The sequence below is a fragment of the Fringilla coelebs genome (genome assembly GCF_963513975.1).
Source record: "Fringilla coelebs genome assembly, chromosome: 39".
NCBI lineage: Eukaryota > Metazoa > Chordata > Aves > Passeriformes > Fringillidae > Fringilla > Fringilla coelebs.
In genome coordinates, this window is record NC_140065.1 from 196,987 (window position 1) to 224,318 (window position 27,332).

At 58.6% G+C, this 27,332-nt stretch overlaps 2 protein-coding genes and 1 long non-coding RNA gene across 3 annotated transcripts in view; all 3 read right to left on the minus strand.

The window, feature by feature from the left end:
• Window positions 1–840: 840 nt before the first annotated feature.
• LOC311164872 lies at window positions 841–1,481 on the minus strand. Its single transcript, XR_014616892.1, has 3 exons — window positions 1,365–1,481; window positions 983–1,062; window positions 841–882 (listed from the first exon to the last, which is right to left on the minus strand). It is a non-coding gene; the product is annotated as an uncharacterized lncRNA (long non-coding RNA).
• A 5,570-nt stretch (window positions 1,482–7,051) lies between these two features.
• On the minus strand, window positions 7,052–11,329 carry PRRT1 (proline rich transmembrane protein 1; the record flags this gene model as incomplete). Its single annotated transcript, XM_084224497.1, has 4 exons — window positions 7,052–7,717; window positions 9,041–9,253; window positions 10,408–10,886; window positions 11,311–11,329. The coding sequence occupies 4 exons, from the start codon at window positions 11,327–11,329 to the stop codon at window positions 7,541–7,543; spliced, it is 888 nt and encodes a 295-aa protein (XP_084080623.1). The 3' UTR covers window positions 7,052–7,540.
• A 1,878-nt stretch (window positions 11,330–13,207) lies between these two features.
• Window positions 13,208–27,332, minus strand: part of LOC311164863 (carnitine O-acetyltransferase-like) — a gene marked incomplete at both ends in the record, with an annotated part of 15,200 nt that continues 1,075 nt past the window's right edge. Inside the window, 14 exon segments of the mRNA XM_084224498.1 lie at window positions 13,208–13,450; window positions 14,174–14,311; window positions 15,086–15,148; window positions 15,725–15,860; window positions 16,875–16,985; window positions 17,061–17,189; window positions 17,277–17,377; window positions 18,331–18,509; window positions 20,724–20,747; window positions 20,750–20,906; window positions 21,884–21,921; window positions 21,924–22,018; window positions 25,221–25,274; window positions 25,855–26,037. Of these exon segments, the coding sequence (XP_084080624.1) occupies window positions 13,208–13,450; window positions 14,174–14,311; window positions 15,086–15,148; window positions 15,725–15,860; window positions 16,875–16,985; window positions 17,061–17,189; window positions 17,277–17,377; window positions 18,331–18,509; window positions 20,724–20,747; window positions 20,750–20,906; window positions 21,884–21,921; window positions 21,924–22,018; window positions 25,221–25,274; window positions 25,855–26,037 (1,651 nt within the window).

Here is a 27,332-nt window from a genome sequence, read left to right on the forward strand (position 1 = left end):
AAAACCCCCCAAATTCCCCAAAACCTCCCCAAAAATCTCCCCTAATTCCCCCAGGACCACCCCAAATTCCCCAAATCCCCCCCAAATTTCCCCCTAAACCCCCCAGAATTCCTCTGAAATCCCCAAAATTTTCCCCCAACCCCCCAAATTTCTCCTAAATTCTCCCCAGATCTCCTCAGGACCACCCTGAACTCCCCAAATCCCCCCAAAATTCACCAAATTTTCCCCCAAACTTCCAAAATCACCCCCAAAATTTCCTCTAAACCCCCCAAAATTCCCCAAATCCCCCCAAATTTCCCCCCTAAACCCCCAAAATTCCACCTAATCCCCCCAATATCCCCTCAGATTTCCCCCTAAATTCCCCCCAAATCCCCTTAGAACCACCCTGAACTCCCCAAATCCCCCCAAAATTCCCCAAAATCCCCCCAAAATTCCCTCCAAACTCCCAAAATCACCCCCAAAATTTCCTCTAAACCCCCAAATTTCTCTTAAAAACCCAAAAATTTCCCCCAGCCCACCCAGATTTTCCCCAAATTTCCCCTCAAATCCCCTCAGGACCCCCCAAACCCCCCCAAATCCCCCCAAATTTCCCCTAAATTCCCCCCAAATCCCTCAGGACCCCCCCAAACCCCCCCCAAATTTCCCCAAATTTCCCCAAATTTCTCTAAATTCCCCCCAAATCCCCTCAGGACCCCCCAAATTTCCCCCAAATTTCGCCTAAATTCCCCCCAAATCCCCTCAGGACCACCCTGAACTCCCCCAAAATTCCCCAAATTTCCCCAAATTTCCCCCAATCTCACCTGGGCAGGCCGGGGGGGGCTCCTGGTGCCAGGGGGGGTCGGGGGGGCTGGCGCCGCCCCCCCCATCCAAGGCACAGCCGAACTGTGGGGGAGGGGCGAGGTTTGGGACCCCCGAATGGGCGTGGTCACCTCAAACCACGCCCACAAATGGGCGGGGTTTAAAGAAAACAGGCGGGGCTTACCATGGGGTCGGGGTCCAGGGAGGGGAAAAGGTGGGGCGGGGTCCCAGGCCGTCGTCAAGGGCAACTGTAGATGGCGTCATCTGCATAAAAAGGGGCGTGGTCCAGCACAGAAAACCACGCCTACGCCACCGAAGCCACGCCCATTTTAGGAAATTAATATGCTAAAGAGCCACGCCTCTTCCTCCACGCCATGTCCCATTAAACCCCACCCACAAAACCACGCCCACACAAGCCACGCCTAAATTAATTTGATTATGAAAACCACGCCCCCTGTATAAACCCCGCCCCCTTTCCCCACACGAAACCTCCCGCCCTCCCCGCTCCGCCTGCCCCTCCCCGCCCTCCCCCGCCGCCCAGAGCCCTCCCCAGGCGCGGGTCTCACCCCAATCCTCGGCCCCCAGCAAATTATCGGCTCGGAAGCGCCCCGGGTCCAGCTGCACCAGCAGCTCCGGCGCCAGCGCCGCCGCCGCCATCTTCCCCCCCCTCACGCCGCTTAGCCACGCCCCTGCTGGCCGTCAGCCAATCAGAGCTCGCCGAGCCTCTCCCTCCGACCAATAGCAGCGCGGAGAATTCCCGCCCGCCCTCTCGGCGCATGCGCGGTGCGGCGCTTCCGGGTTCCCTCACGGTTCCCTCAGGGTTTTAAAGGGGAAGCGGCGGCGGGGGCCCAGCTCGGGGCGGCGGCTCCGGCCCCGAATTGCGGTCACGGAGCGGAGAACCGGGAGCTCCGAGCCGGTAGGAGGACGCTCCCGGGCCCGCTGGGGTGGGAAAGGCCGAGCGGGGTTTCCATGGCAACCGCGCGGCGGCGCGGCGGGGCCTAGCGGGGGAGAGAGCGGAAGTGACGTCACGGCAAGGGGAGGGCGGGGAAGTTCGGCTTCAGCGCCCTCGGGGGAATCGCGGTCAGGCCACGCCCACTGAGGGATGACCACGCCCCTTTGGTGAAGCCACGCCCTTTATTTTCTAGGAGGATCGTGATTGGTTGAGACGAGATGGAAGGAGCGGCTTCGGCCAATGAGGGAGCGGCGCTTCCTGGGGGAGCCAATGGGAGCAAAGAGGCTGAGGAGGTGGTGGCCAATCAGCAGCAAGATGAAGGATCAGCAGCGGCCAATGAAGATGCTCAGCAGGAGGGATCGGCCAATAAGAGAAAGGGGATCTGCGACTCAGCCAATCAGGACGCAGAGACGCGGGAGGTAACCAATGACAGCAAGGAGACACAGTCAGCCAATCAGGACACACCAGGCAAAGCCTCGACCAATGAGGACACAGCACACAACGTCCTGACCAATGAGAATGCAGGACACAAAGCTCCAACCAATGAGGACAGAGGACGCAAATATCCAGCCAATCAGGACATATCAACACCATCCACCAATCAGGACACAGTGCCACAAAACCCGACCAATCAGAAAGCAGCACCCAATGAGCTCCAAGCCCCGCCCCTCCCAGATCCCACCAATGACCTCACACCTCTGGCGGCCGCAGCCAATCAGGCACAAGACCCCTGGGATTGGTCGCTGGAGGAGGCGTGGCTTAGAGCTCCGGACGAGGAGGGGCTGGCGGCGTGGGGGGCGGAGCTTGAAGGCTGGGAGGCGGAGCCTGATGACGATGAGGAGGAGCTTGAGGACTGGGAGGTGGAGCTTGAACACTGTGGGGTGGAGCTGATGGGCCAGGAGGCGGGGCTTAAATCCCAGAGGGAGGAGCTTAAAGAGCAGGGGGTGGAGCTTGAAACCTCTAAAGGTCAGGGGGTGGGGCTTAAAGTCCAGGGGGTGGAGCTTGAGAGCTCTTATGGCCAAGGGGTTGGGCTTATATCAGAGGAGGTGGGGCTTAAAGCCCAGGGGGTGGAGCTTGGGAGCTCTTATGGTCAAGGGGTTGGGCTTATATCTGAGGAGGTGGGGCTTAAAGGCCAGGGGGTGGAGCTTGAACACTATGGGGTGGATCCTAATGGTGAGAGGGTGGAGCCTAAACCCCAGAGGGCGGGACTAAAAGGCCAGAGGGTGGAGCTTGACCACTGTGGGGTGGATCCTAATGGTGAGAGGGTGGAGCCAGCCCCTCCGGAGCCCTCCCATTGGTGGTCCAGCCCGGACGGGGCGTGGTCCAAGCTGATCGTCCGGCGCGGTCGCGGCCTATCCCGTCCCGGCCCGGGCTCTCTGTGCCGCGTCCGTCTGTCCGTCCGTCCCTCTCCCTGCTGCCCCTGGCCCCCTCCGGCCGCGGCGTCCGGCTGCGGCCGCTGGCAGAGCGTCCGGCTGGGCGCGGCCGAGGGCCGCTGGTCATCGCTGCTGGACGCCGCGCTGGAGACGATGACCGCCGGCGAGCTGGCCTGGCTGCGGCCGCGCCGAGCGGTCAGCGCCGCGCTGAGCGTCCAGCTCGGCCGATTCACCCCCTGTCCGTCCTTCTGGAGCGTCCCTCCGTCCGTCCGCTGGCGGGCGGTCAGCTCCGGCCACGCTCGGGCCGTCCGTTTGCTGTCCGTGGGGATGGTCAGCGCGGCCGGCCGCGCCTTCCGCCGCTCGCTCCGCGCCGCCGCCGCCGCCGCCGGGCCGGCTCCGCTCTCCGCGCCGCTGGCCGAGCTGAAGGCGGAGCTCCACGCCGGGCTGGCGGCCGCGCAGCTCCGCCTCGGCCACCCCGCCGCCGCCGCCGCCAACGCGGGCAAGGCGCTGGAGCTGCGGCCGGCTCACCTGGGCGCCAGGTACGCGCGGGGCGTGGCCAGCGCCGCCGTCATGGACCTGGAGCTGGCGCGGCAGGACCTGCTGGCCGTGCTGAGGGCGCGGCCCGGCCACGCCGGAGCTGCCCGGGAGCTGGCACGGGTCAGGGATAAGGTCAAGGAGAGGGACACGCAGCTGGCAACCCGCCTCGGCAAGATGTTTGCGTAATTAGCGCTAATTAGCATAAATTAATGGGAATTATTGTTACTTATGGTGTGTTTATGGGGGAATTAGGGGTTAATCAAGGTCCCTCGGAGCTGGCACGGGTCAGGGATAAGGTCAAGGAGAGGGACACGCAGCTGGCCACGCGCCTCGGCAAGATGTTTGCGTAATTAGCGCTAATTAGCATAAATTTGGGGTCATTAGAGGGAATTACTGCTCATTACGGGGTATTTATGGGGGAATTAGGGGTTAATCAAGGCCCACTGGAGTTGGCAAGGGTCAGGGATAAGGTCAAGGAGAGGGACACGCAGCTGGCAACGCGCCTCGGCAAGATGTTTGCGTAATTAGCGCTAATTAGGGGTCATTAGAGGGAATTGCTGCTCATTACGGGGTCTGTATAAGGAAATTCGGGGGAATTTTGGGGTTTTTAGCCCTAATTAGCACTAATTAGTGTGTAATTAGCACTAATTAGTGCGTAATTAGCACTTATTAGGGGTTATTAGGTGTTAATTAGACTAATTAGGCGCTAATTAGTGTTAATTTGGATGTAATTTGGGGGTAACTATGGAGTATTTAAGGTCAAGGGCGCGGCAAAGGAGAGGGAGGCACATCCGGCAATGCAGCTGGGGAACATGTTCACTTAATTAGCGCTAATTAGTGGGTAATTAGCACTAATTACTGCGTAATTAGCGCTTATTAGGAGTTATTAGGTGTTAATTGGCACTAATTTGGGTTAATTCGGGGTTATTGCTGCTCGTTATGGGGTATTTATGGGGGAATTCAGGGCTAATTAGGGGCTAATCAAGGCCCCCCGGAGCTGGCACGGGTCAGGGATAAGGTCAAGGAGAGGGACACGCAGCTGGCAACGCGCCTCGGCAAGATGTTTGCGTAATTAGCGCTAATTAGCACAAATTTGGGGTCATTAGAAGGAATTACTGCTCATTACGGCGTCTCTTTGGGGGAATTCAGCAAAATTTGGGGATATTTAGCCCTAATTAGAGCGTAATTAGCACTAATTAGTGTGCAATTAGCACTAATTAGTGCGTAATTAGCACTTATTAGGAGTTATTAGGTGTTAATTAGCACTAATTAGGGATTAATTACTGTTAGTTTGGCGGTAACGATGGAGTATTTTGGGTCAAGGGCACGGCAAAGGAGAGGGATGCGCATCCGGCAATGCAGCTGGGGAACATGTTCACTTAATTAGTGCTAATTAGTGGGTAATGAACACTAATTAATGTGTAATTAGCACTTATTAGGAGATATTAGGTGTTAATTAGCACTAATTAGGCGTTAATTCAGGGTTATTGCAGCTCATTATGGGGTATTTATGGGGGAATTGGGGGCTAATTAGGGGCTAATCAAGGCCCCTCCGGAGCTGGCACGGGTCAGGGATAAGGTCAAGGAGAGGGACACGCAGCTGGCAACGCGGCTCGGCAAGATGTTTGCGTAATTAGCGCTAATTAGTGCAAATTGGGGGTCATTAGGGGGAATTACTGCTCATTATGGGGTCTGTTTGGGGGAATTCAGCGAAATTTGGGGTTATTTAGCCCTAATTAGAGCGTAATTAGCACTAATTAGTGCATAATTAGCACTTATTAGGAGTTATTAGGTGTTAATTAGCACTAATTAGGCGCTAATTAGTGTTATTTTGGGGGTAAGTCTGTGGTACTTAGGGTCAGGGGCATAGCCAGGGAGAGGGATGCGCATCCGGCAACGCAGCTGGGGAACATGTTCACTCAATTAGCGCTAATTAGTGGGTAATTAGCACTAATTAATGTGTAATTAGCACTTATGAGGAGTTATTAGGTGTTAATTAGCACTAATTAGGCGTTAATTAGTGTTAATTATGGAGTATTTGGTGTCGGGGCGTGGCCAGGGAGAGGGATGCGCATCCGGCAATGCAGCTGGGGAACATGTTCACTTAATTAGCACTGATTAGAGGGTAATTAGAGGGGTAATTAGGGAGTAATTAGAGGGTAATTTGGTGGTAATTTGGGGGGTAATTAGGGAACAATTAGGGAGTCATTTGGGATTAATTTTGGGGTAATTTGAGTCAATTCTGGAGTAATTTGGGGGGAATTCGGGGGTAATTAGGGGATAATTAGTGAGGTGGAGTAATTAATATTGCTGGATGGATGGTTTTGGGCAGTGGCAGTTAATGAGCTGCTAATTGTGTTGATATATAATTAAACTGTGTTACTTATGATAATTGTAGGTTTGTTGAGGGTCTGTGGTTGTGCTAATTAATGACATCATTAAGGGGGATTAATTAGTGTGCTAATGAGGGTGGGTTGGGAAGGCGTCTGTTTTTCGGTGTGTTAATTATGCTAAATAGCATAGCTAGTTAATGCTAATTTATGCTAATTAACCCCTAATCCATGTGTGAAGCCCCACCCCCAATGAATAAACCCCCTCATTAACAACAAATCATTAATTAGTCGGGTGTGCAGGGTGTTGCCATGGAGACCATTAACCCTTCCCACCCCGTTAACCCCGCCCCCCTCATTAACATAAGCACGGCCCCTCCCCCCATATCAATCTAGAGCTTTATTAAACCACCAAAGGGGGCGGGGCACAGCGCGAGAGGGGGCGTGGCTCGGCATGCAAATGAGGCGCGGCCGCAAAGCATCCTGGGAGAGACGGGAGGGGGCGGGGATTGCCGGCCGTCGCCATGGCGACCGCGCGCGGAGTACTATGGGATGGAGAGGGGGCTGCGTTTCCAGGCCCCGTTTCCATGGCAACGCCCCCGGCAACGCTTTCCCTGCCCCGTTGCCATGGCAACGACGGCGGCGTCATTCCCCCTCCCCCCCACCCTTATTATGGGATGCCGTAGCAACGGGATTCCCCCCCCGGTTGCCATGGAAACGCTCCGGACGCCATCGCTGCCCCGTTGCCATGGCAACGCTGACGCTCCTTCGATCCCTGGCGTCATCAGCCCTTATTATGGGATGCCAGAGACGGATTTCGTCCCCCCCGTTGCCATGGCAACACCCCCAAAAAAGAGGCTTTCTGCCCCGTTACCATGGCAACGTTTTGGGGGGATGTCCACGGTTGCCACGGCAACGGAGACGCTCCTGGCGTCCTCCCCCCCCTTATTATGGGATGCCGGCAATGCGGTTTGGGCCCCGTTGCCATGGCAACGCTCTCTATTTTGGGCTTCCCCCATCCCCCCCAAACCCCCTGTTGCCATGGCAACGGCGACGCTCCTCCGGTCCCCCCCCCCCCCCAAAACCATCACCGCGTCCCCGGGGCTTATTATGGGATGGCGAAGCCCCTCCCCGGTGGATTTTGGGGGGATTTGGGGGGATTTTTAAAAGTTTTTTTGGGGATATTTTTTTTTCTTTTTTTTTTTTGTTTTGTGGGGGATTTTTTGGAACTTTTAAAGGATTTTTTGAGAGTTTTCAGGGGATTTTGGGGGGAATATTTTGGAGGTTTTTATTTTTATTTTGGGGGATTTTTTTTTTAATTTTAGGTGAATTTTTTTAATTTTTTTTTTTCGTAAGAATGATTTTTTAAGAAAACTTTTGGAGATTTTTTGGGTGGGATTTCTTTTGTGTGGATATTTTTCTGATTTTTCGGGTAATTTGTGGAAATTTAGGGGGGGATTTTTTTTCTTTTTTTTTGCTTTTTTGGGGGCGGTTTTTTTTTCCCGAGGGCTTTTTTTTTTCCGGGCGGTTTTTTTTTTTTGGGGGGGGTCTCAGGGGTCCCAGTCGTTGTCCTGGTGCTGGGCAGCGATGATGATGACCACGGTGAGGATGGTGCAGAGCACGATGGCGGCGATGCCCACGGCCAGGCTGATGAAGGAGAAGTTCCGCGCCTCCCGCGACGCGATCTCGGCCGACACGATGTCCCCCCGCGCCACCGCCGTGCGCACCTCGCCGCGGTAATTAGCGCGGTAATTAGCGCCTTAATTAGCTCGTTCATTACCGGCACCGCCGCAAAGGCCGGAATGCCGGCGGAAGCGCCTCAAAATCCCACCCAGAATCACCCAAATTCCACCCGAAATCACTCGAATCCCGCCCAAAATCACCCGAATTCCACCCAAATCCCGCCTAAAATCACCCAAAATCACCCGAATCCCACCCAAAATCACCCGAATCCCGCCCAAAATCACCCAAATCTCTCCAAAATCCCACCCAAAATCACCCAAATTCCACACAAAATCACCCGAATGCCGCCCAAAATCACCCAAAACCTCCCAAATCCCACCTAAAATCACCCAAATCCCGCCCAAAATTACCCAAATCCCGCCTAAAATCACCCAAATCCCGCCGGAATCGCCTCAAAATCCCACCCAAAATCACCCAAATCCCGCCCAAAATCACCCAAATCCCACCCAAATCCCACCCAAATTCCACCCAAAACCTCCCAAATCCCACCCCAAATCCCCCGAATCCCGCTGGATTCCCCTCAAAATCCTACCCAAAATCACTTGAATCCCATATAAAATCACCCAAATCCCACCCAAAATCACCCGAATCCCACCCAAGATCCCCCAAATTCCCCCCAGACGCCCCCAGACCCCCCCAAATCCCCTCTCAAATCTCCCCAAATCCCTCATAAATACCTCCAGATCCCCCCAAATCCCCCACAGAGACCCCCAAAATCCCCCCAAATCCCTCCCAGACCCCCCCAGTCCCCCCATAAATCTCCCCCAAATCCCCTCAAACGCCACCAAGTCCCCCCCAGACCCCCTCAAATCCCCCCAAATCCCCCCCAGCTTCCCATAAATCTCCCCCAAGCTCCCCCAAATCCTCCCAAATCCCCTCAACCCCCCCCAAATCCCCCCCCAGACCCCCATAAATCCCCCCAGACCCCCTCAAACCCTCCCAAACACCCCCAAATCCCCCCCAAATCCCCCCCAAATCCTTCCAGGACCCCCCCAAATCCCCTCAAACCCCCCCAAACCCCCCCAAATCCCCCCCAGACCCCCCCAAATCCCCCCCAAATCCTTCCAGGACCCCCCCAAATCCCCTCAAACCCCCCCAAACCCCCCCAAATCCCCCCCAGACCCCCCCAAATCCCCCCCAAATCCTTCCAGGACTACCCCAAACCCCCCTCAAATCCCCCCAACCTCCTCCCAAACCCCCCCAAAGTCCCCCCCAGCCCCCATAAATCCCCCCCAGACCCCCTCAAACCCTCCCAGACCCCCCCAAACCCCCCCAAAATCCCCCCCAAATCCCCTCCAGCCCCTCACCTGCACGGCCTTGACGATGGCCACCACGCCCGTGGGCCAGAAGCAGCAGAGCGTGGTCAGCACGGCGATGGGCAGGTAATCGTGGGGGGGCGACCCCCGGTGCCCCTCGGGCACCCCCAGACCCAGGGGGGGCCCCAGGGGAGCCCCCCCACCTCCGGCCCCACCCACCGGGCCGGGCAAAGGGCCGGGGCCGGGCGGGGCGGAGCCAAAATTCTGCTGGGGGGGGAGGGGGGGATTAGAGAAGGACACGCCCCCCATCCCCCATCCCCCTCCCCCACCCCCTCCCCATCCCCCTGCCCATCCCCCACCCCCTCCCCAAAATTCACTTCCGGGAATTTAGCCCAAAATGGGGTCAGGTGGAGGTTAAGCCACGCCCCCTTTTTAATTTAGGACACGCCCCGTTTAAGGCAGGCCGGGTTTGAGTACAAGGCCACGCCCCCTTCTTTAACGGCGCCCAATCAGGATTCAGGCACATGTACAATGGCCACGCCCTTGAAATGGGATTGGTTAGCCACGCCCTCATTTGACAACGCCTCTTTTAAACCACGCCCCCTTAAATACCGCTTTAACCACATGACCTCTCTAGCCACGCCCCTTCAAACCAGGCTATTCTTAAACCACGCCCCTCTAGCCACACCCCTTCTTACCACACCCCTCTTTAACCACACCCCAATTCAACCACACCTTCATTATAATAATTTAACCACACCCCTTTAACTATGCCCTTTTTGGCCACACCCCCTTAAACCACGCCTCAATTAACCCCACCCATATTTAACCACGCCCCTTTACATGCCCTATTTAAATAACCACGCCCTTTCAAACTCCACCTCCTTTAACCACACCCATTTAGCCACACCCCTTCAAACCACACCCCTTTAACCACACCCTCTTTAACCACACCCCATTTAACCACACCCCTTCAAACCACACCCTCTTTAACCACACCCCCTTTAACCACTCCCCCATTTAACCACACCCAATTTGAACCACACCCTCTTTAACCCCGCCTATTTTTGGGCCACACCACTTTAACCACACCCACCTTTAACCACGCCCCCTCCCAACACCTTTCTTTAAAACCACGCCCCCTCTTTAACTCCACCCACCATCACCAACCACATCTCCTCTTTAACCACGCCCCCGTTTAATTATGCATCTTTAACCACACCCCATTTAGCCACGCCCCCTTTAACAACACACCCTTTTAAACCACACCCCCTATTTAATTATGCTCAATCTAACCACGCCTTCACTCTAACCACGCCCCTATTCTGACCACGCCCTTTCACCCCCGGCTCCCCCGGCCCTGCCCAGCTCCAGCCCCGCCCCCCTCGGCCCCGCCCCGTTAGGCCCCGCCCCCTCACCTGTCCCACGGGGTAGACGGGCAGGTAGGCGGCGCAGGGCTGCAGCTGCAGCGCGAACGGGGGCGGGGGAGGGGCGGCGAACCCCACGGGGGGTGGGGGAGGGGCCGAGCTGGGGGAGGGGCCCGGCCCCGCCCCGTAGGGTTGGGGGGGAGGGGCGTGGTGGGGGTGGGGAGGGGGCCTGGGCAGCGTGGCCGCGTGCGCCGCCCCTCCCCCCGCCCCCAAAGCCCCGCCCCCCGCCAGCCCCCGCGGCAGCGTGGCCGCCCCCAAAGCCCCGCCCCCCACCCCTCCCCCCATGGCTCCTCCCCCTCCCCCGGCTCCTCCCCATCCGAACGGCCCCGCCCCCCCCCTGGGTAAGGTGGCGGCCCCCGGGAAACCCCGGGGCAAGGTGGAGGCCCCGCCCCCACCCAGCAGGGGGCCGGGGGGAGGGGCCGGGGGGCCGTAGGGGGGAGGGGAGGCGTGGGGAGCCCCGTCCGGCCCTCCTGGGGTGGGGAAGGGGTGAGGGGTGGGGGTGGGGGAGGGGAGAGAGGGGGAAAAAAAAAAGAAGGGGGGGAGGGGTCAGCACCGCGACCCCCACCCCAAAAATCCCCATCCCCCACCCCAAAAATCCCCATCCCCCACCCCAAAAAATCCCCATCCCCCACCCTAAAATTTCCCATCCCCCAAAATTCCATCCTCATCCCCCCCCCCCCCAAATTTCCCACCCCTCCCCCACCCCCTCCATCCACGTTTTTGGGTCGCCCCGCCCCCCCTCCCCTCATTAATTCAGGTTATTTTTAGCGTCGCTGGGGGAGGGGTCACGCGCAGCTCCCCCCCATCCCCCACATCCCGACCCCCCCCCCCCCCCAAAATTTTGGGGACCCCCGGATCCCCCCCCCCGTTCCCCTCCCCCCCCCCGCTCCGTACCGGGTTTTTCGGCCGCCATGGCCGGGCCGAACCGGGACCGGCGCCCCCAAAACCCGGCCTGGATCCGCTGGAGCGGGGCCGGATCGAGCCCAAATCCCGGCCCGGATTGCACGGATCGGGGATGGAGTCAACCCCCAAAACCCGGCCCGGATCGGATCAGGATTGAACCCCAAATCCTGGCCTGGATTCCCAAAACCCGGCCTGGATCAGATCAGGATCACCCCCAAATCCTGGCCTGGATTCCACGGATCAGGGATGGAATCAATTCCCAAAACCCGGCCCGGATCGGATCAGGACTGAACCACAAATCCTGGCCTGGATTCCCTGGATCGGATCAGGATTCAATCCCAAATCCTGGCCTGGATTCCCAAAATCCAACCTGGATTGGATCAGGATCAGCCCCAAATCCTGGCCTGGATTCCCTGGATCGGAGCAGGATCAGCCCCAAATCCTGGCCTGGATTCCACGGATCAGGGATGGAATCAATTCCCAAAACCTGGCCTGGATCGGATCAGGATCACCCCCAAATCCTGGCCTGGATTCCCTGGATTGGATCAGGATCAGCCCCAAATCCCGGCCTGGATTCCACGGATCAGGGATGGAATCAATTCCCAAAACCCGGCCTGGATCGGGTCAGGACTGAACCCCAAATCCTGGCCTGGATTCCCTGGATTGGATCAGGATTGAGCTGCAAATCTCGGCCCAGATTGGATAAGGACCACCCCCAAATCGTGGCCTGGATTCCCTGGATTGAATCAGGATTGAACCCCAAATTCTGGCCTGGATTCCACGGATTGGGAATGGAAGCAATCCCCAAAACCCGGCCTGGATCAGATCAGGATCAAGTCCAAAACCTGGCCTGGATCCTACAAAACCTGGCCTGGAGCTGGCAAAACCCGGCCTGGATTCACTGGATTGGAGCTGGAATCAACTCCTAAACCCTAGCCTGGATCAGATCAGGATCAAACCAAAAACCCGGCCTGGATCCCACTGGATCAGGGCTGGAATCAAGCCCCAAATCCTGGCCTGGATTCCATGGATTGGATCACATTGAGCCCCAAAACCCAGCCTGGATCCCACAAAACCTGGCCTGGATTGGATCAGGATCAACCCCCAAAACCCCGCCTGGACTGGATCAGGATCGAGCCCCAAAACCTGGCCTGGATCCCACAAATCCTGGCCTGGATTCCAGCGGATTGGGGCCAGATCAAGCCCCAAAACCCGGCCTGGATCAGATCAGGATCGAGCCCCAAAACTTGGCCTGGATCCCGCAAATCCTGGCCTGGATTCCCTGGACTGGGGCCAGATCAACCCCCAAATCCCGGTTTGGACCGGATCAGGATCCACTCTGAAAACCCGGCCTGGATCCCTCAAAACCCGGCCTGGATCGGATCAGGATCGAGCCCCAAAACCCGGCCTGGACCGGATCAGGATTGAGCCCCAAAACCTGGCCTGGATCCCACAAATCCTGGCCTGGATTCCAGCGGATTGGGGCCAGATCAAGCCCCAAAACCCGGCCTGGATCCCACAAATCCTGGCCTGGATTCCCTGGATTGGGAATGGACTCAATCCCCAAAACCCGGCCTGGACCGGATCCGGATCCACTCTGAAAACCCGGCCTGGATCCCGCCGGATTGGAGCTGGAATCAACCCCCAAATCCCGGCCCCAATTCCTCAAATTCTGACCCAAAATTCCCAGACCCCCCCCAAATTCCGATCCCAAAATCCCGGCCTGGATTTCCCAAATCCCCCCCGAACCCCAAAACTCCACCAGGAAACCAAAACTTTTTATTTCCGCCCCAAACCCGGCGCTTTTCACCCCAAATTTAAACCTCGGTGGGTGGGGGGAGGGGTGCACAATTTTTGGGGGGCGTGTCCCGCCAGGTGTGGGCGTGTCTCAGCCGAGGCTCCGCCCCCTGAGCAGCTCCCCCAGGCGGTCGAAGACCCCTCGGATGGCCCCGCCCAGGTGAGCGGCCTGGGTGTGGCTGCAGCAGGTGAAGGCGGTGACGGTGACGCGAAGCCCCGCCCCCGACGTGGGGGAGGGGCCGTGAGGGGGCGGGGCCACGTGCCCCACCCCCACCCCGTAGCCGTCGGGGACCAGGGGACCTCGGAGCAGCCAGGAGCCCTCGCGGGAGCGCACCTGGGCAGGTGAGGGGGGGGTGAGGGGATTTAGGGGGGGTTTGGGGGGAATTTGGGGGATTTGAGGGATTTGAGGGGATTTAGGGTGATTTTAGGGGATTTTGGGGGATTGGGGCCATTTTGCGGGATTTTTGGGGGAATTTATTTGGATGTTTGGAGGATTTGGAGGGGATTTGGGGGGGGTTTGGGGCCATTTTGGGGGATTTGAGGGATTTGAGAGGATTTTGGGGGATTTTAGGGGATTTGGGGCCATTTTGGGGGATTTTTGGGGGGAATTTGGGGGAATTTGGGGATTTTGGGGGATTTATTTGGATGTTTGGGGGATTTCGGAGGGATTTTTGGGGATTTTGGGGATTTTGGGGATGGGGTTGGGCATCTTTGGGGGCAATTTTGGGGTTCCCCAAGTGGATTTTGGGTCCCCCGGGTGGATTTTGGGTCCCCCAGGTGAATTTTGGGCTCCCCCAGGTGAATTTTGGCTCCCCCAGGTGAATTTGGGTCCCTTCAGGTGATTTTTGGGGTTCCCCAGGTAAATTTTGGGTCCCCACAGGTCATTTTGGCTCCCCCAGGTGATTTTGGGTTCCCCAAGGTGAATTTTAGGCTCCCCCAGGTGATTTGGGGCTCCCCCAGGTGATTTTGGGGCTCCCCAGGTGAATTTTGGGTTCCCCAAGGTGAGTTTTGGGGTCCCCCAGGTGATTTGGGCTCCCCCAGGTGATTTTGGGGTTACCTGCAGGGTGCAGAGCCGGAAGTGCGTGGCCTGGGCGTAGGCGGGGTCCAGGAAGATTTCGGGGAGGGGCTCCCCGGCCGCCAGCGCCGCCTGGCGCAGCCCCTGCAGGTGTCGCTCCGCCCCTTGGCCCGAGAGCACCTGGGCAGGTGAGGGGTTACCTGTATGGCCACGCCCACTCGCCTGGGCACACCCAGAGCCACGCCCACTAGCATGGACACTGCCCTAAACCCCGCCCCTGCAGGCTTTGCTCCGCCCCTTGGCCCGAGAGCACCTGGGCAGGTGAGGAGTTACCTGTATGGCCACGCCCACTCACCTGGGCACACCTAGAGCCACGCCCACTGCCTCACCCGCTCACCTGGACACACCTGGGCACACCCAGTGCCACGCCCACACACCTGGACACACCCAGTGGCACACCCAGAGCCACACCCACACACCTGGACACACCTGGACACACCTGGACACACCCAGTGGCACACCCAGAGCCCCGCCCACACATCTGGACACACCTGGGCACACCCAGAGCCACACCCACACACCTGGACACACCTGGGCACACCTGTATGGCCACACCCACACACCTGGACACACCTGGGCACACCCAGAGCCACACCCACACACCTGGACACACCTGGGCACACCCAGAGCCACGCCCACACACCTGGACACACCCAGTGGCACATCCAGAGCCACGCCCACACACCTGGATGCACCTGGACACACCTGGACACACACCTGGGCACACCCAGTGCCCCGCCCACACATCTGGACACACCTGGACACACACCTGGGCACACCCAGAGCCACACCCACACACCTGGACACACCCAGAGCCACACCCACACACCTGGACACACCTGGGCACACCCAGAGCCACGCCCACCCTCACCTGTGCCCACCTGTCCCGCTCACCTCCTGCGTGCGGCTCTCCTGCGCCTCCACGGCCTCGCGCAGCAGCGCCAGCAGCTCCTCGGGCTGGGGACACACCTGGGTCACACCTGGGCACACCTGGGTGGGGCCACACCCTCACCTGGGCACACCTGGGCACGCCCTGGGCAAATCTGAGCACACCTGGGCACACCTGAGCACACCCTGGGCACACCTGGGTGGAGCCACGCCCTCACCTGGGCACACCTGGGTACACCTGGGTGGGGCCACGCCCTCACCTGGGCACACCTGGGCACACCTTGGTAGGGCCACGCCCACACCTGGGCACACCTGAGTACACCCTGGGCACACCTGGGCCCACCCTGGGCACACCTGGATCACACCTGGGCACACCTGGGCGTGGCTATACCTGCACCTGTGCACACCTGCGCCCACCTGGGCACACCCAAGCCCCACCCTCACCTGTTCCCCCCCCCGTGCCCCTCACCTGGGCACACCTGGATACACCTGAGCACACCCTGGGCACACCTGGGCACACCTGGGCATGGCTATGCCTGCATCTGTGCACACCTGGGCACACCTGGGAGGGGCCACACCCTCCCCTGTGCACACCTGTGCCCATCCAAGCCCCGCCCCCTCCTCCACGCCCACCTGTGCCCTCACCTGCGCCTCGGGGTCGTCGAGGGCGTGTGCCAGCGCCAGGCAGGGCGGCCCAGGTGGGCGCAGCAGGTCGGTGCAGCCAGGTAGGACCCGGCGCAGCGACAGCGGCTCGCAGGTGGCGCACAGGGAGCCGTGGGCCCTGCGGGACAGGTGAGCGCACCTGGGCACAGGTGTGGAGCTGGGCACGGCCTCACCTAGGCTCAGGTGTGTCCCTTGCACACCTGGACAGCCTCACCTGGGCCCGGGTGTGTCCCTAGCACACCTGGACAGCCTCACCTGGACGGACAGGTGAGCGCACCTGGGCTCAGGTGTGGAGCTGGGCACGGCCTCACCTGGGCTCAGGTGTGTGCCCTGCACACCTGGAGAGCCTCACCTGGACGGACAGGTGAGCTCATCTGGGCTCAGGTGTGTGCCCTGCACACCTGAACAGGCTCACCTGGATGGACAGGTGAGCGCACCTGGGCTCAGGTGTGGAGCTGGGCACGGCCTCACCTGGGCCCGGGTGTGTCCATTGTACCTGGACAGGCTCACCTGGGCTCAGGTGTGTCCCTCACACACCTGTACAGGCTCACCTGGGCTCAGGTGTGTCCCTCGCACACCTGGAGAGGCTCACCTGGGCTCAGGTGTGTCCCTCACACACCTGGACAGGCTCACCTGGGCTCAGGTGTGTCCCTCGCACACCTGGACAGGCTCACCTGAGCTCAGGTGTGTGCCCTGTACCTGTAGTGACTCATTGAGGGTCACAGGTGAGCACACCTGAGCACAGGTGAGTCCTGCACGGCCCAGGTGAGTCCCAACCCCCTCCCCTCCCCCAGGTGACTCCCCCTCCCCCAGGTGTGGCCCCGCCCCCTCACCTGTAGAACGCACAGGTGAGCTCACCTGAGCACAGGTGAGTCCTGTACGGCCCAGGTGAGTCCCCAGCCCCTCCCCCAGGTGAGTCTGCCACCCCCTCCCAGGTGTGACCCCGCCCCCTCACCTGTCCCATCCCCCCCCCAGGTGCAGCCCCGCCCCCTCACCTGTAAACGCACAGGTGAGCTCACCTGAGCACAGGTGAGTCCTGCACAGCCCAGGTGAGCTCCCCACCCCCTCCCACAGGTGTGGCCCCTCCCCCCAGGCGTGGCCCCTCCCCCCAGGCGTAGCCCCGCCCCCTCACCTGTAGAACGCCACCTGCAGCCCCACCTGCACCACGGCCTCGGCGCGCGGCCCCGCCCCCTCCCCGAATCCCTCGTGGCTGAAGCAATGAACATCCACGTCCGCCGCCAGGCTGGGGGAGGGGGCGTGGTCACTCCCGGCCACGCCCCCACCCCTCCGGCCCCTCCCCCGGCCCCGCCCCCCTCACCTGTCCAGGTGTCTCTTGGCCCTCTCCAGCTCAGGTGCGATCTCGGGGCCGACGCTGAAGCGGAGCCGCTGCGGGGGGGGGAGGGGCGAGGGCGGGGCCGTGGGGGAGGGGGCGGGGCCTAAGCGGCGGCTGTTTTGGCGGGAAAAGGAGCGCACCTGTGGTATTCGGTAAGGGGATGGGGGTGTGGCCTGCCTAGCCACGCCCACCCCGCCTCACCTGTGCTCCAGGGCGTGGTCGAGCAGCTCGGCCACCACGGCGCCGTCGATGACGGCCGGGTCCCAGAGCGCGCCGCAGGTGCCGTCCTGGCCAATCACCAGCTGGGGAGCGCACCTGGGCAGGTGAGCGTGGCCTGGCCACGCCCACTGAACCCAAAATACCCATAAACCAACAAAAAACCCCCCAAAAACACCCAAAACTTTGGAAAATGGGGAAATTCTGGATGGTTCTAGAAGGTTCCGGGTGAGAGCCACGCCCTGAAACACCTGGACTCACCTGGGCAGGTGAGGGCGGCTGGCCACGCCCACTGAACCCAAAATACCCGAAAAAGAACAAAAAACCCGAAAAAAAAACCAAAAACTTTGGAAAACGGGGAAATTCTGGATGGTTCTAGAAGGTTCCGGGTGAGAGCCACGCCCTGAATCGCCTGGACTCACCTGGGCAGGTGAGGGCGGCTGGCCACGCCCACTGAACCCAAAATACCCCAAACCCAAACAAAAACCCCAAAAAAACCCCAAAAACTTTGAAAAACGGGGAATTTCTGGAAGGTTCTGGAAGGTTCCGGGTGAGAGCCACGCCCTGAATCGCCTGGAGTCACCTGGGCAGGTGAGCGCGGCCTGGCCACGCCCACTGAACCCAAAATACCCCAAAAAGAACAAAAAACCCCAAAAAAACCCCAAAAACTTTGGAAAACGGGGAAATTCTGGCTGGTTCTGGAAGGTTCTGGGTGAGAGCCACGCCCTGAATCGCCTGGACTCACCTGGGCAGGTGAGGGCGGCCTGGCCACGCCCACTGCGCCCCAAAATACCCGAAAAACCAAAAAAAATCAAAAAAACCCCAAAAACTTTGGAAAACGGGGAAATTCTGGATGGTTCTGGAAGGTTCCGGGTGAGAGCCACGCCCTGAATCGCCCGGACTCACCTGGGCAGGTGAGGGCAGCTGGCCACGCCCCTTTCCCCCAAAAATCCCACCCCAAATTTTGATTTAAACCCAAAAAAAGGCAAAATCCCGCCCCCACAGGTATAACCCCGCCCCCAGCCGAAGCCCCGCCCACCTGCAGGGTCTTGTCCCACCAGCGATTGGCGCTGTTGGCGTTGGCCCCGCCCCCGTGCAGCACCTGGGCGGCCACGCCCTCGGGGCCACGCCCACCGGGCGGGGCCAGCACAGGTGAGTCCAGGCTCAGCACCAGGAGGCTCCTCTGGATCCGCCCCAGGGAGGCGCGGCTTAACCGGTCTGGGGGGGTGTGGCTTGGGTTGGACACGCCCACTCGGCTCAGGTGAGCTCACCTGGGCCAGGTGTGGACACGCCCACCCCCAAATTTGGTGATTTTCTACCCAAAAATAGCCCGGAAATGGAAGCCACGCCCCCCCCGGGATTTCCCGCCAAAAATCCCGCCAAAAAAAGAGGCCACGCCCACTCAGGGCCACGCCCATAATGATTCCCAAATTATTTCATTTTCCCGCCAAAATTGAGACTCCACCCACCCCAAAAATGTTCCAGAAATCCTCGCGGCCACAACTTGACCACACCCACGTAAGCCCCGCCCCTTGATTTGTTTTACCGTTAGGCCCCGCCCCCAAACAGATTTGCTCCTCCCTTTTTCCGCCTAAATCCCAAAAAATCCCAAAAATCCCCCAAAATCTTCCCCCAAACCCCTCCTAGGCCTTCCTGGGCCACACCCTGACCACACCCAGTTAAGCCCCGCCCATAATCAATTAAGCCCCGCCCACCAGCTATGAAACCCCGCCTCCAAAAAGGAGATTTTCCTCCAAAAAACCCCAAAATCCTCCCAAAAAATTCCCCCAAATCCCCTCCCAGCCACGCCCTGACCACACCCAATTAAACCCCGCCCCCATGTGTGGAAACCACGCCCACAAATCACTGTTTAACCCCCTGAAATCCCCCCAAAATCGCACCAAAATCCCCCCAAAATCCCGCCAGAACTCCCTCCCGGCCACGCCCAGGCTACGCCCAGTTAAGCCCCGCCCCAATAGAGGAAACCCCGCCCCCAATACAGGAAATCCCGCCCCCAAAATTAATTTCCCTCCCAAAAATCCCCCCAAAACTCCCAAAAATCCCCCAAAATTGCACCAAAATCCCCCAAAATCCCACCAGAACTCCCTCCCGGCCACACCCCGGCCACACCCTGTTAAGCCCCGCCCCAATACAGGAAACCCCGCCCCCAATACAGGAAACCCCGCCCCCAAAATTAATTTCCCTCCCCAAAAATCTCCTAAAATCCCCCCAAAATTCCCAAAAATCCCCCAAAATCGCCCCAAATCCTGCCAGAACTCCCTCCTGGCCACGCCCACACCACGCCCAGTCAAGCCACGCCCCCAATATCGGAAACCCCGCCCCTAAAATAAATTTCCCTCCCCCAAATCCCCCCAAAACTCCCCAAAATCCCCCAAAATTCCCCCAAAATGCCCCAAAATCCCACCAGAACGCCCTCCCGGCCACACCCTGGCCACGCCCCGTTAAGCTCCGCCCCAATACAGGAAACCCCGCCCCCAATACAGGAAACCCCGCCCCTAAAATAAATTTCCCTCCCCAAAATCCCCCCAAAACTCCCAAAAATCCCCCAAAATCGCACCAAAATCCCCCAAAATCCCACCAGAACTCCCTCCCGGCCACGCCCATGCCACGCCCCGTTAAGCCCCGCCCCAATAGAGGGAACCCCGCCCCCAAAATTAATTTCCCTCCCAAAAAATCTCCTAAAATCACCCCAAAACTCCCAAAACCCCCCAAAATCCCCCCAAAATCCCACCAGAACTCCCTCCTGGCCACGCCCATGCCACGCCCAGTTAAGCCCCGCCCCAATACAGGAAACCCCGCCCCCAATACAGGAAACCCCGCCCCCAAAATGAATTTCCCTCCCCAAAAATCTCCCAAAATCCCCCCAAAACTGCCCCAAAATCCCCCAAAATCGCCCCAAATCCCGCCAAAACTCCCTCCCGGCCACGCCCACGCCACGCCCAGTCAAGCCACGCCCCCAATATCGGAAACCCCGCCCCCAAAATGAATTTCCCTCCCCAAAAATCTCCCAAAATCCCCCCAAAATTCCCAAAAATCCCCCAAAATCACCCCAAATCCTGCCAGAACTCCCTCCTGGCCACGCCCACACCACGCCCAGTCAAGCCACGCCCCAATACAGGAAACACCGCCCCCCAAAAGGCATTTTCCTTCCCAAAATCCCCCAAAAAGCACCAAAATCCCCCCAAAATCCCACCAGAACTCCCTCCTGACCACGCCCATGCCACGCCTAGTTAAGCCCCGCCCCAATACAGGAAACCCCGCCCCCAATACAGGAAACCCCGCCCCCAAAATGAATTTCCCTCCCCAAAAATCTCCCAAAATCCCCCCAAAACTCCCAAAATCCCCCAAAATCCCCACCCGGCCACACCCCGACCACGCCCCGACCCCGCCCAGTTAAGCCCCGCCCCTCACCTCTCATCATGGCGCCGTGGACACGCCCCAGTCGCGGCGGTGCTGCCCCGTCAGGAGCCCCACGGGGGGATGGGCGAGCGCCCCTCCCCCCCCCGCGCGCGCCCGGAGCCCCCCCAGGGCCGCGTGCAGGGCGGGGGGGGGGAGGGGCCGGCCCGAGGGGGAGGCGACCCCCACCAGGAAAAACTGGGGAGGGGGAGGGGAGGGGAGGGACCCCCGAGATTTGGGTGAAAATCGGTGAAAAACGGAACGGGAGGAGCCGAAAATTCGCGTTTGGATCGGGGCCGAAATGGCGCGAAAATGACCCGAAAATTGGGGGTGAAGCGACCCAAAAATGGGACGAGACCCCCCCCCAAATCACCCCAATCTCCCCAAAATCTCCCAAAATCCCCTCTAGAACCACAAAAATCCTCAAAATTCACCCCAAAATCTCTCAAATTCCCCCAAAATCTTCTCAGCCCCGTCAGAGCCCCCCAAATCCCCCAAACAGCCCCAAAATCCCTCAAATTCCCTGAAATCCCCCCAAAACTCCCCCAAATGTCCCCCTAAACCCCCCCAGGACTCCCCTAAATCACCCAGGACCCCCAAAATCGCCCCAAAATCCCCCCAAGTCCCCCCAAAATACCCCCAAGTACCCCTCAGGACCCCCGTAAATCCCCCCAGGACCCCCCAAACCCCCCCAGGACCCCCCAAAGCCCCCAAATCCCACCCAGGACCCCCCCCGGGACCCCCAAAATCCTCCCCAGGATCCCCCAAACCCCCCCAGAACCCACAAAATCACCCCCAGACACCCCTAAACCCCCCAGACCCCCCAAAATCCCCAAAGCCGCCCAGGACCCCCCAAAATCCCCCCAAGTACCCCCCAGGACCCCCCAAACCCCCCAAATCGCCCCAAAATCCCCCAGGACCCCCCTAAATCCCCCCAGGACCTCCAAAATCCCCCCAGGACCCCCCTAAATCCCCCCAAGACCCCCCAAAATCCCCAAAGCCCCCAGGACCCCCCAAAATCCCCCAAAATCACCCCAAACCTTCCTAAATCCCCCCAAGTACCTCCCCAGGACCCCCAAAATCCCACCCAGGACCCCCAAAACCCCCCCAAGTCCCCCCTAAATCCCCCCCAGGACCCCCCCGGACCCCCCCAAGACCCCCCCGCCCTCCCCCACCTGGCCGTTGGCGCTGACGGTGACGAACGGGGGGGCGCCGCCCCCGGGGGGACCCTGAGCACCTCGTCCCGCCGGGGCCCCGGCACGCGGCACCCCCCGAAGGCGGCCTGGAGCCACGGCTCGGGGGGGTCCCGGCTGGGGAGGGGGACACGGGGTCAGGGACACCCCAAAAATACCGAAATTCCCCCAAAAAATCCCGAAATTCCCAAAAAAACCCCAAAAAAATCCGCCCAAAAATCAATAAAATACCCCAAAAATCGCACCCAGCACCCCCAAAATCGGCCTGGAGCCACGGCTCGGGGGGGTCCCGGCTGGGGAGGGGGACACGGGGTCAGGGACACCCCAAAATCCCGAAATTCCCAAAAAAAACCCCAAAAAAATCCGCCCAAAACTCAACAAAATGCCCCAAAAAATCAACAAAATACCCCAAAAATCGCACCCGGCACCCCAAAATCGGCCTGGATTCACGGATCGGGGGGGTCCCGGCTGGGGAGGGGGACACGGGGTCAGGGACACCCCAAAAACCCCCAAAATACCGAAATTCCAAAAAAAAACCCAAAAAATCCGCCCAAAAATCAACAAAATACCCCAAAAATCGCACCCGGTACCCCCCAAAATCGGCCTGGATTCATGGATCGGGGGGGTCCCGGCTGGGGAGGGGGAAAAAGGGGTCAGGGACACCCCAAAAATACCGAAAATCCCGAAATTCCAAAAAAAAACCCCAAAAAATCCGCCCAAAAATCAATAAAATACCCAAAAAATCAACAAAATGCCCCAAAATTCACACCTGGTACCTCCCAAAATTGGCCTGGATTCACGGCTCGGGGGGTCCCGGATGGGGAGGGGGACACGGGGTCAGGGACACCCCAAAAATACCGAAAATCCCAAAAATTCCCAAAAAAAACCTGCTCAAAAATCCACAAAAAAGCAAGAAAAACCCAAAATCACCCCAAAATCGCACCTGGTACCCCCAAAAATCGGCCTGGATTCACGGATCGGGGGGGTCCCGGCTGGGGAGGGGGAAAAAGGGTCAGGGACACCCCAAAAATCCCGAAATTCCCCAAATTCCCCCAAAAAAAACCCGCTCAAAAAACCCCCAAAAATAAAAAAATCAATAAAATACCCCAAAAAATCAACAAAATACCCCAAAAATCGCATCCGGTACCCCCCAAAAATCGGCCTGGAGCCACGGCTCGGGGGGTCCCGGCTGGGGAGGGGGGCACGGGGTCAGGGACACCCCAAAAACACCGAAAATCCCAAAATTCCCAAAAAACCCCCCAAAAAATCCGCCAAAACTCAACAAAATACCCCAAAAAATCAACAAAATACCCCAAAAATCACACCCGGCACCCCCAAAATCGGCCTAGAGCCACGGCTCGGGGGTCCCGGCTGGGGAGGGGGACACGGGGTCAGGGACACCCCAAAAATCCCCAAAAATCCCGAAATTCCCAAAAAAACCCGCTCAAAAAACCCCCAAAAATAAAAAATCAACAAAATACCCCAAAAATCGCACCCAGAACCCCCCAAAATCAGCCTGAATTCACGGATCGGGGGGGTCCCGGCTGGGGAGGGGGACACGGGGTCAGGGACACCCCAAAAACACCGAAATTCCAAAAAAAACCCCAACAAAATACCCCAAAAATCAATAAAATACCCCAAAAATCGCACCCGGTACCCCAAAATCCACCTGGATTCACGATTGGGGGGGTCCCGGCTGGGGAGGGGGCACCGGGTTCAGGGATACCCCAAAAATCCCGAAAAACCCCCAAAAATCCCGAAATTTCCCCAAAATTCCAAAAAAAACCCGCTCAAAAAAGCAAAAAAACCAAAAAATCGCCCAAAAATCGCACCCAGCACCCCCCAAAATCGGCCTGGATTCACGGCTCGGGGGGGTCCCGGCTGGGGAGGGGGACAACGGGGTCAGGGATACCCCAAAAATCCCGAAAATCCCGAAATTCCCAAAAAAAACCCCAAAAAAATCCGCCCAAAAATCAATAAAATACCCCAAAAAATCAACAAAATGCCCAAAATTCACACCTGGTACCCCCCAAAATCGGCCTGGATTCAGGGATCGGGGGGGTCCGGCTGGGGAGAGGGACACGGGGTCAGGGACACCCCAAAAACCCAAAAATCCCGAAATTCCCAAAAAACCCCCCAAAAAATCCGCCCAAAACTCAACAAAATACCCCAAAAAATCAACAAAATACCCCAAAAATCACACCCGGCACCCCCAAAATCGGCCTAGAGCCACGGCTCGGGGGGTCCCGGCTGGGGAGGGGGACACGGGGTCAGGGACACCCCAAAAATCCCCAAAAATCCCGAAATTCCCAAAAAAACCCGCTCAAAAAACCCCAAAAATAAAAAAATCAACAAAATACCCCAAAAATCGCACCCAGAACCCCCCAAAATCAGCCTGAATTCACGGATCGGGGGGGTCCCGGCTGGGGAGGGGGGCACGGGGTCAGGGACACCCCAAAAACATCGAAAATCCCCCAAAAAATCCCGAAATTCCCAAAAAAACCCCCAAAAAATCCGCCCAAAAATCAACAAAATACCCCAAAAAATCAACAAAATACCCCAAAAATCGGCCTGGATTCATGGATCGGGGGGTCCCGGCTGGGGAGGGGGAAAAGGGGGTCAGGGACACCCCAAAAACACCGAAAATCCCGAAATTCCCAAAAAAAACCCCAAAAAAATCCGCCCAAAAATCAACAAAATACCCCAAAAAATCAACAAAATGCCCCAAAAATCGCACCCAGCACCCCAAAATCGGCCTGGATTCACGGATCGGGGGGGTCCCGACTGGGGAGGGGAAAAAGGGTCAGGGACACCCCAAAAACCCCGAAAATCCCCAAAAAAAACCAAAAAAATCCGCCCAAAAATCAACAAAATGCCCCAAAAAATCAACAAAATGCCCCAAAATTCAGACCTGGTACCTCCCAAAATTGGCCTGGATTCAGGGATCGGGGGGGTCCCGGATGGGGAGGGGGCACCGGGTTCAGGGACACCCCAAAAATCCCGAAAAAACCCCAAAAATCCCGAAATTTCCAAAAAAAAACCCCCAAAAAAACCCAAAAAATTAAAAAATCAACAAAATACCCCAAAAAATCAACAAAATACCCCCAAAATCGGCCTGGATTCACGGATCGGGGGGGTCCCGGCTGGGGAGGGGGAAAAAGGGGTCAGGGACACCCCAAAAATCCCAACAATCCCCCCCAAAAAAACCCCAAAGGCAAAAACAAAACCAAAAATAAAAAACACCAAAAAATAACCTCAAAAAATCCCCCAAAAAATCCCCAAAACCCCAAAATGCCCCAAATTTGCCCCAATTCGGCACCTCTGGAGCTGCTCCCGATAGTCCAGAACCCCCGAGAGGAGCCGGGCGGCGAACCTGCACCAGTACAGACCAGTAGGGACCAGTTAGGGACCAGTGTAAACCAGTATGGACCAGTATAGACCAGTTAGGGACCAGTACGGACCAGTTAGAAACCGGTTAGAGACCAGTGAACCTCCCAGTCCCTCCCAGTTCCCCCCAATCCCCCTCAGTTCCCCCCAGTCCCCCCCAGTTTGATCCCAGTCCCTCCCAATCCTCTCCCAGTCCCATCCCAGTCCATCCCAGTTTGACCCCAGTGTCCCCCAATCCCCCCCAGTCCCTCCCAGTCCATCCCAATCCCCCCAGTTTGATCCCAGTCCCTTCCAATCCTCTCCCAGTCCCTCCAGTCCCCCCCAATCCCATCCCAGTCCATCCCAGTTTGATCCCAGTTTGATCCCAGTCCCCCCCAGTCCATCCCAGTCCCCCCCAGTTCACCCCAATCCCATCCCAGTCCCTCCAGTTTGTCCCAATCCCCTCCCAGTCCCTCCCAGTCCCCCCCAGTCCCTCCCAGTCCCCCCAATCCCATCCCAATCCCCTCCCAGTTCCCCCCAATCCCCTCCCAGTCCCTCCCAGTCCCTCCCAGTTCCCCCAGTCTCACCAGAGTTGGCCCCTCCAGTCCTCCCAGTCCAGCGGGGGCAGCACCAGTCCGGCGCTGGTGTGCACGGGCAGCGGGAGGCGCTCGCTGGAGCCCCAGGGCCACTCCTGACCCCCCCCAGAGAGACCCCAAAATTGGGGAGGGGTCCCCAAAATTGGGGAGGGGTCCTCGAATCCCGAGACCCCCCTGGGACCCCCCAAATTCCATCGGGACCCCTCCCCCAATCCCAGTTCCCAACTGGGACCATCCCAGTTCCCCCTCCCCCACCCCGAGGAAAACTCCGGATCCCCCCAGAGAGACCCAAAATTGGGGAAGGGTCCCCAAAATTGGGGAGGGGTCCCCAAAACCCCGAGACCCCCCCGGGACCCCCCAAATTCACCCCAAATCCCCCAGGACCCCCCAATTTCCCCAAATTCCACCCAAAACCCCCCAAATCCCCTCCAAGACCCCCCAAATTCCCCCCCAAATCCCCAAACCCCCTCCAAGACCCCCCAAATCCCCCAAGACCCCCCAAATTCCCCAAATCCCACCCCAAACCCCCCAAATTCCCCCCAAGACCCCCCAATTCCCCCCCAAATCCCCCAAACCCCCTCCAAGATCCTCCAAATCCCCCAAGACCCCCCCAAATTCCCCAAATCCCCCAAATTCCCCCAAATCCCCCCCAAATCCCCCCCAAATCCCCCAAACCCCCTCCAAGATCCTCCAAATCCCCCCAAATCCCCCCCAAATCCCCAAATCCCACCCCAAATCCCCCAAATTCCCCCCAGGACCCCCCAAATTCCACCCCAAACCCCCCCAAATCCCCCCCAAATTCCCCAAATCCCACCCTAAACCCCCCCAAATTCCCCCAAGACCCCCAATTCCCCCCAAATCCCCCAAACCCCCTCCAAGACCCCCAAATCCCCCAAGACCCCCCAAATTCCCCCCAGGACCCCCCAAATCCCCCAAACCCCCTCCAAGATCCCCCAAATTCCCCCAAGACCCCCCAATTTCCCAAATCCCACCCTAAGCTCTCCCAAGACCCCCCAAATTCCCCAAATCCCACCCCAAGACCCCCCAATTTCCCCCAAATCCCCCAAATTCCCCAAATCCCACCCTAAACCCCCCAAATCCCCCCAAGACCCCCCAAATTCCCCCCAAATCCCCCAAACCCCCTCCAAGAGCCCCCAAATCCCCCCCAAGACCCCCCAAATTCCCCCCAGGACCTCCCAAATTCCCCAAATCCCACCCCAAACCCCCCAAATTCCCCCCCAAATCCCCCAAACCCCCTCCAAGATCCCCCAAATCCCCCCCAAATCCCCCAAATCCCCCCAAGACCCCCCAAATTCCCCAAATCCCACCCTAAACCCCCCAAATTCCCCCAAGACCCCCCAAATCCCCCCCAAATTCCCCAAACCCCCTCCAAGACCCCCCAAATCCCCCAAATTCCACCCTAAACCCCCAAATTCCCCAAATCCCACCCTAAACCCCCCAAATCCCCC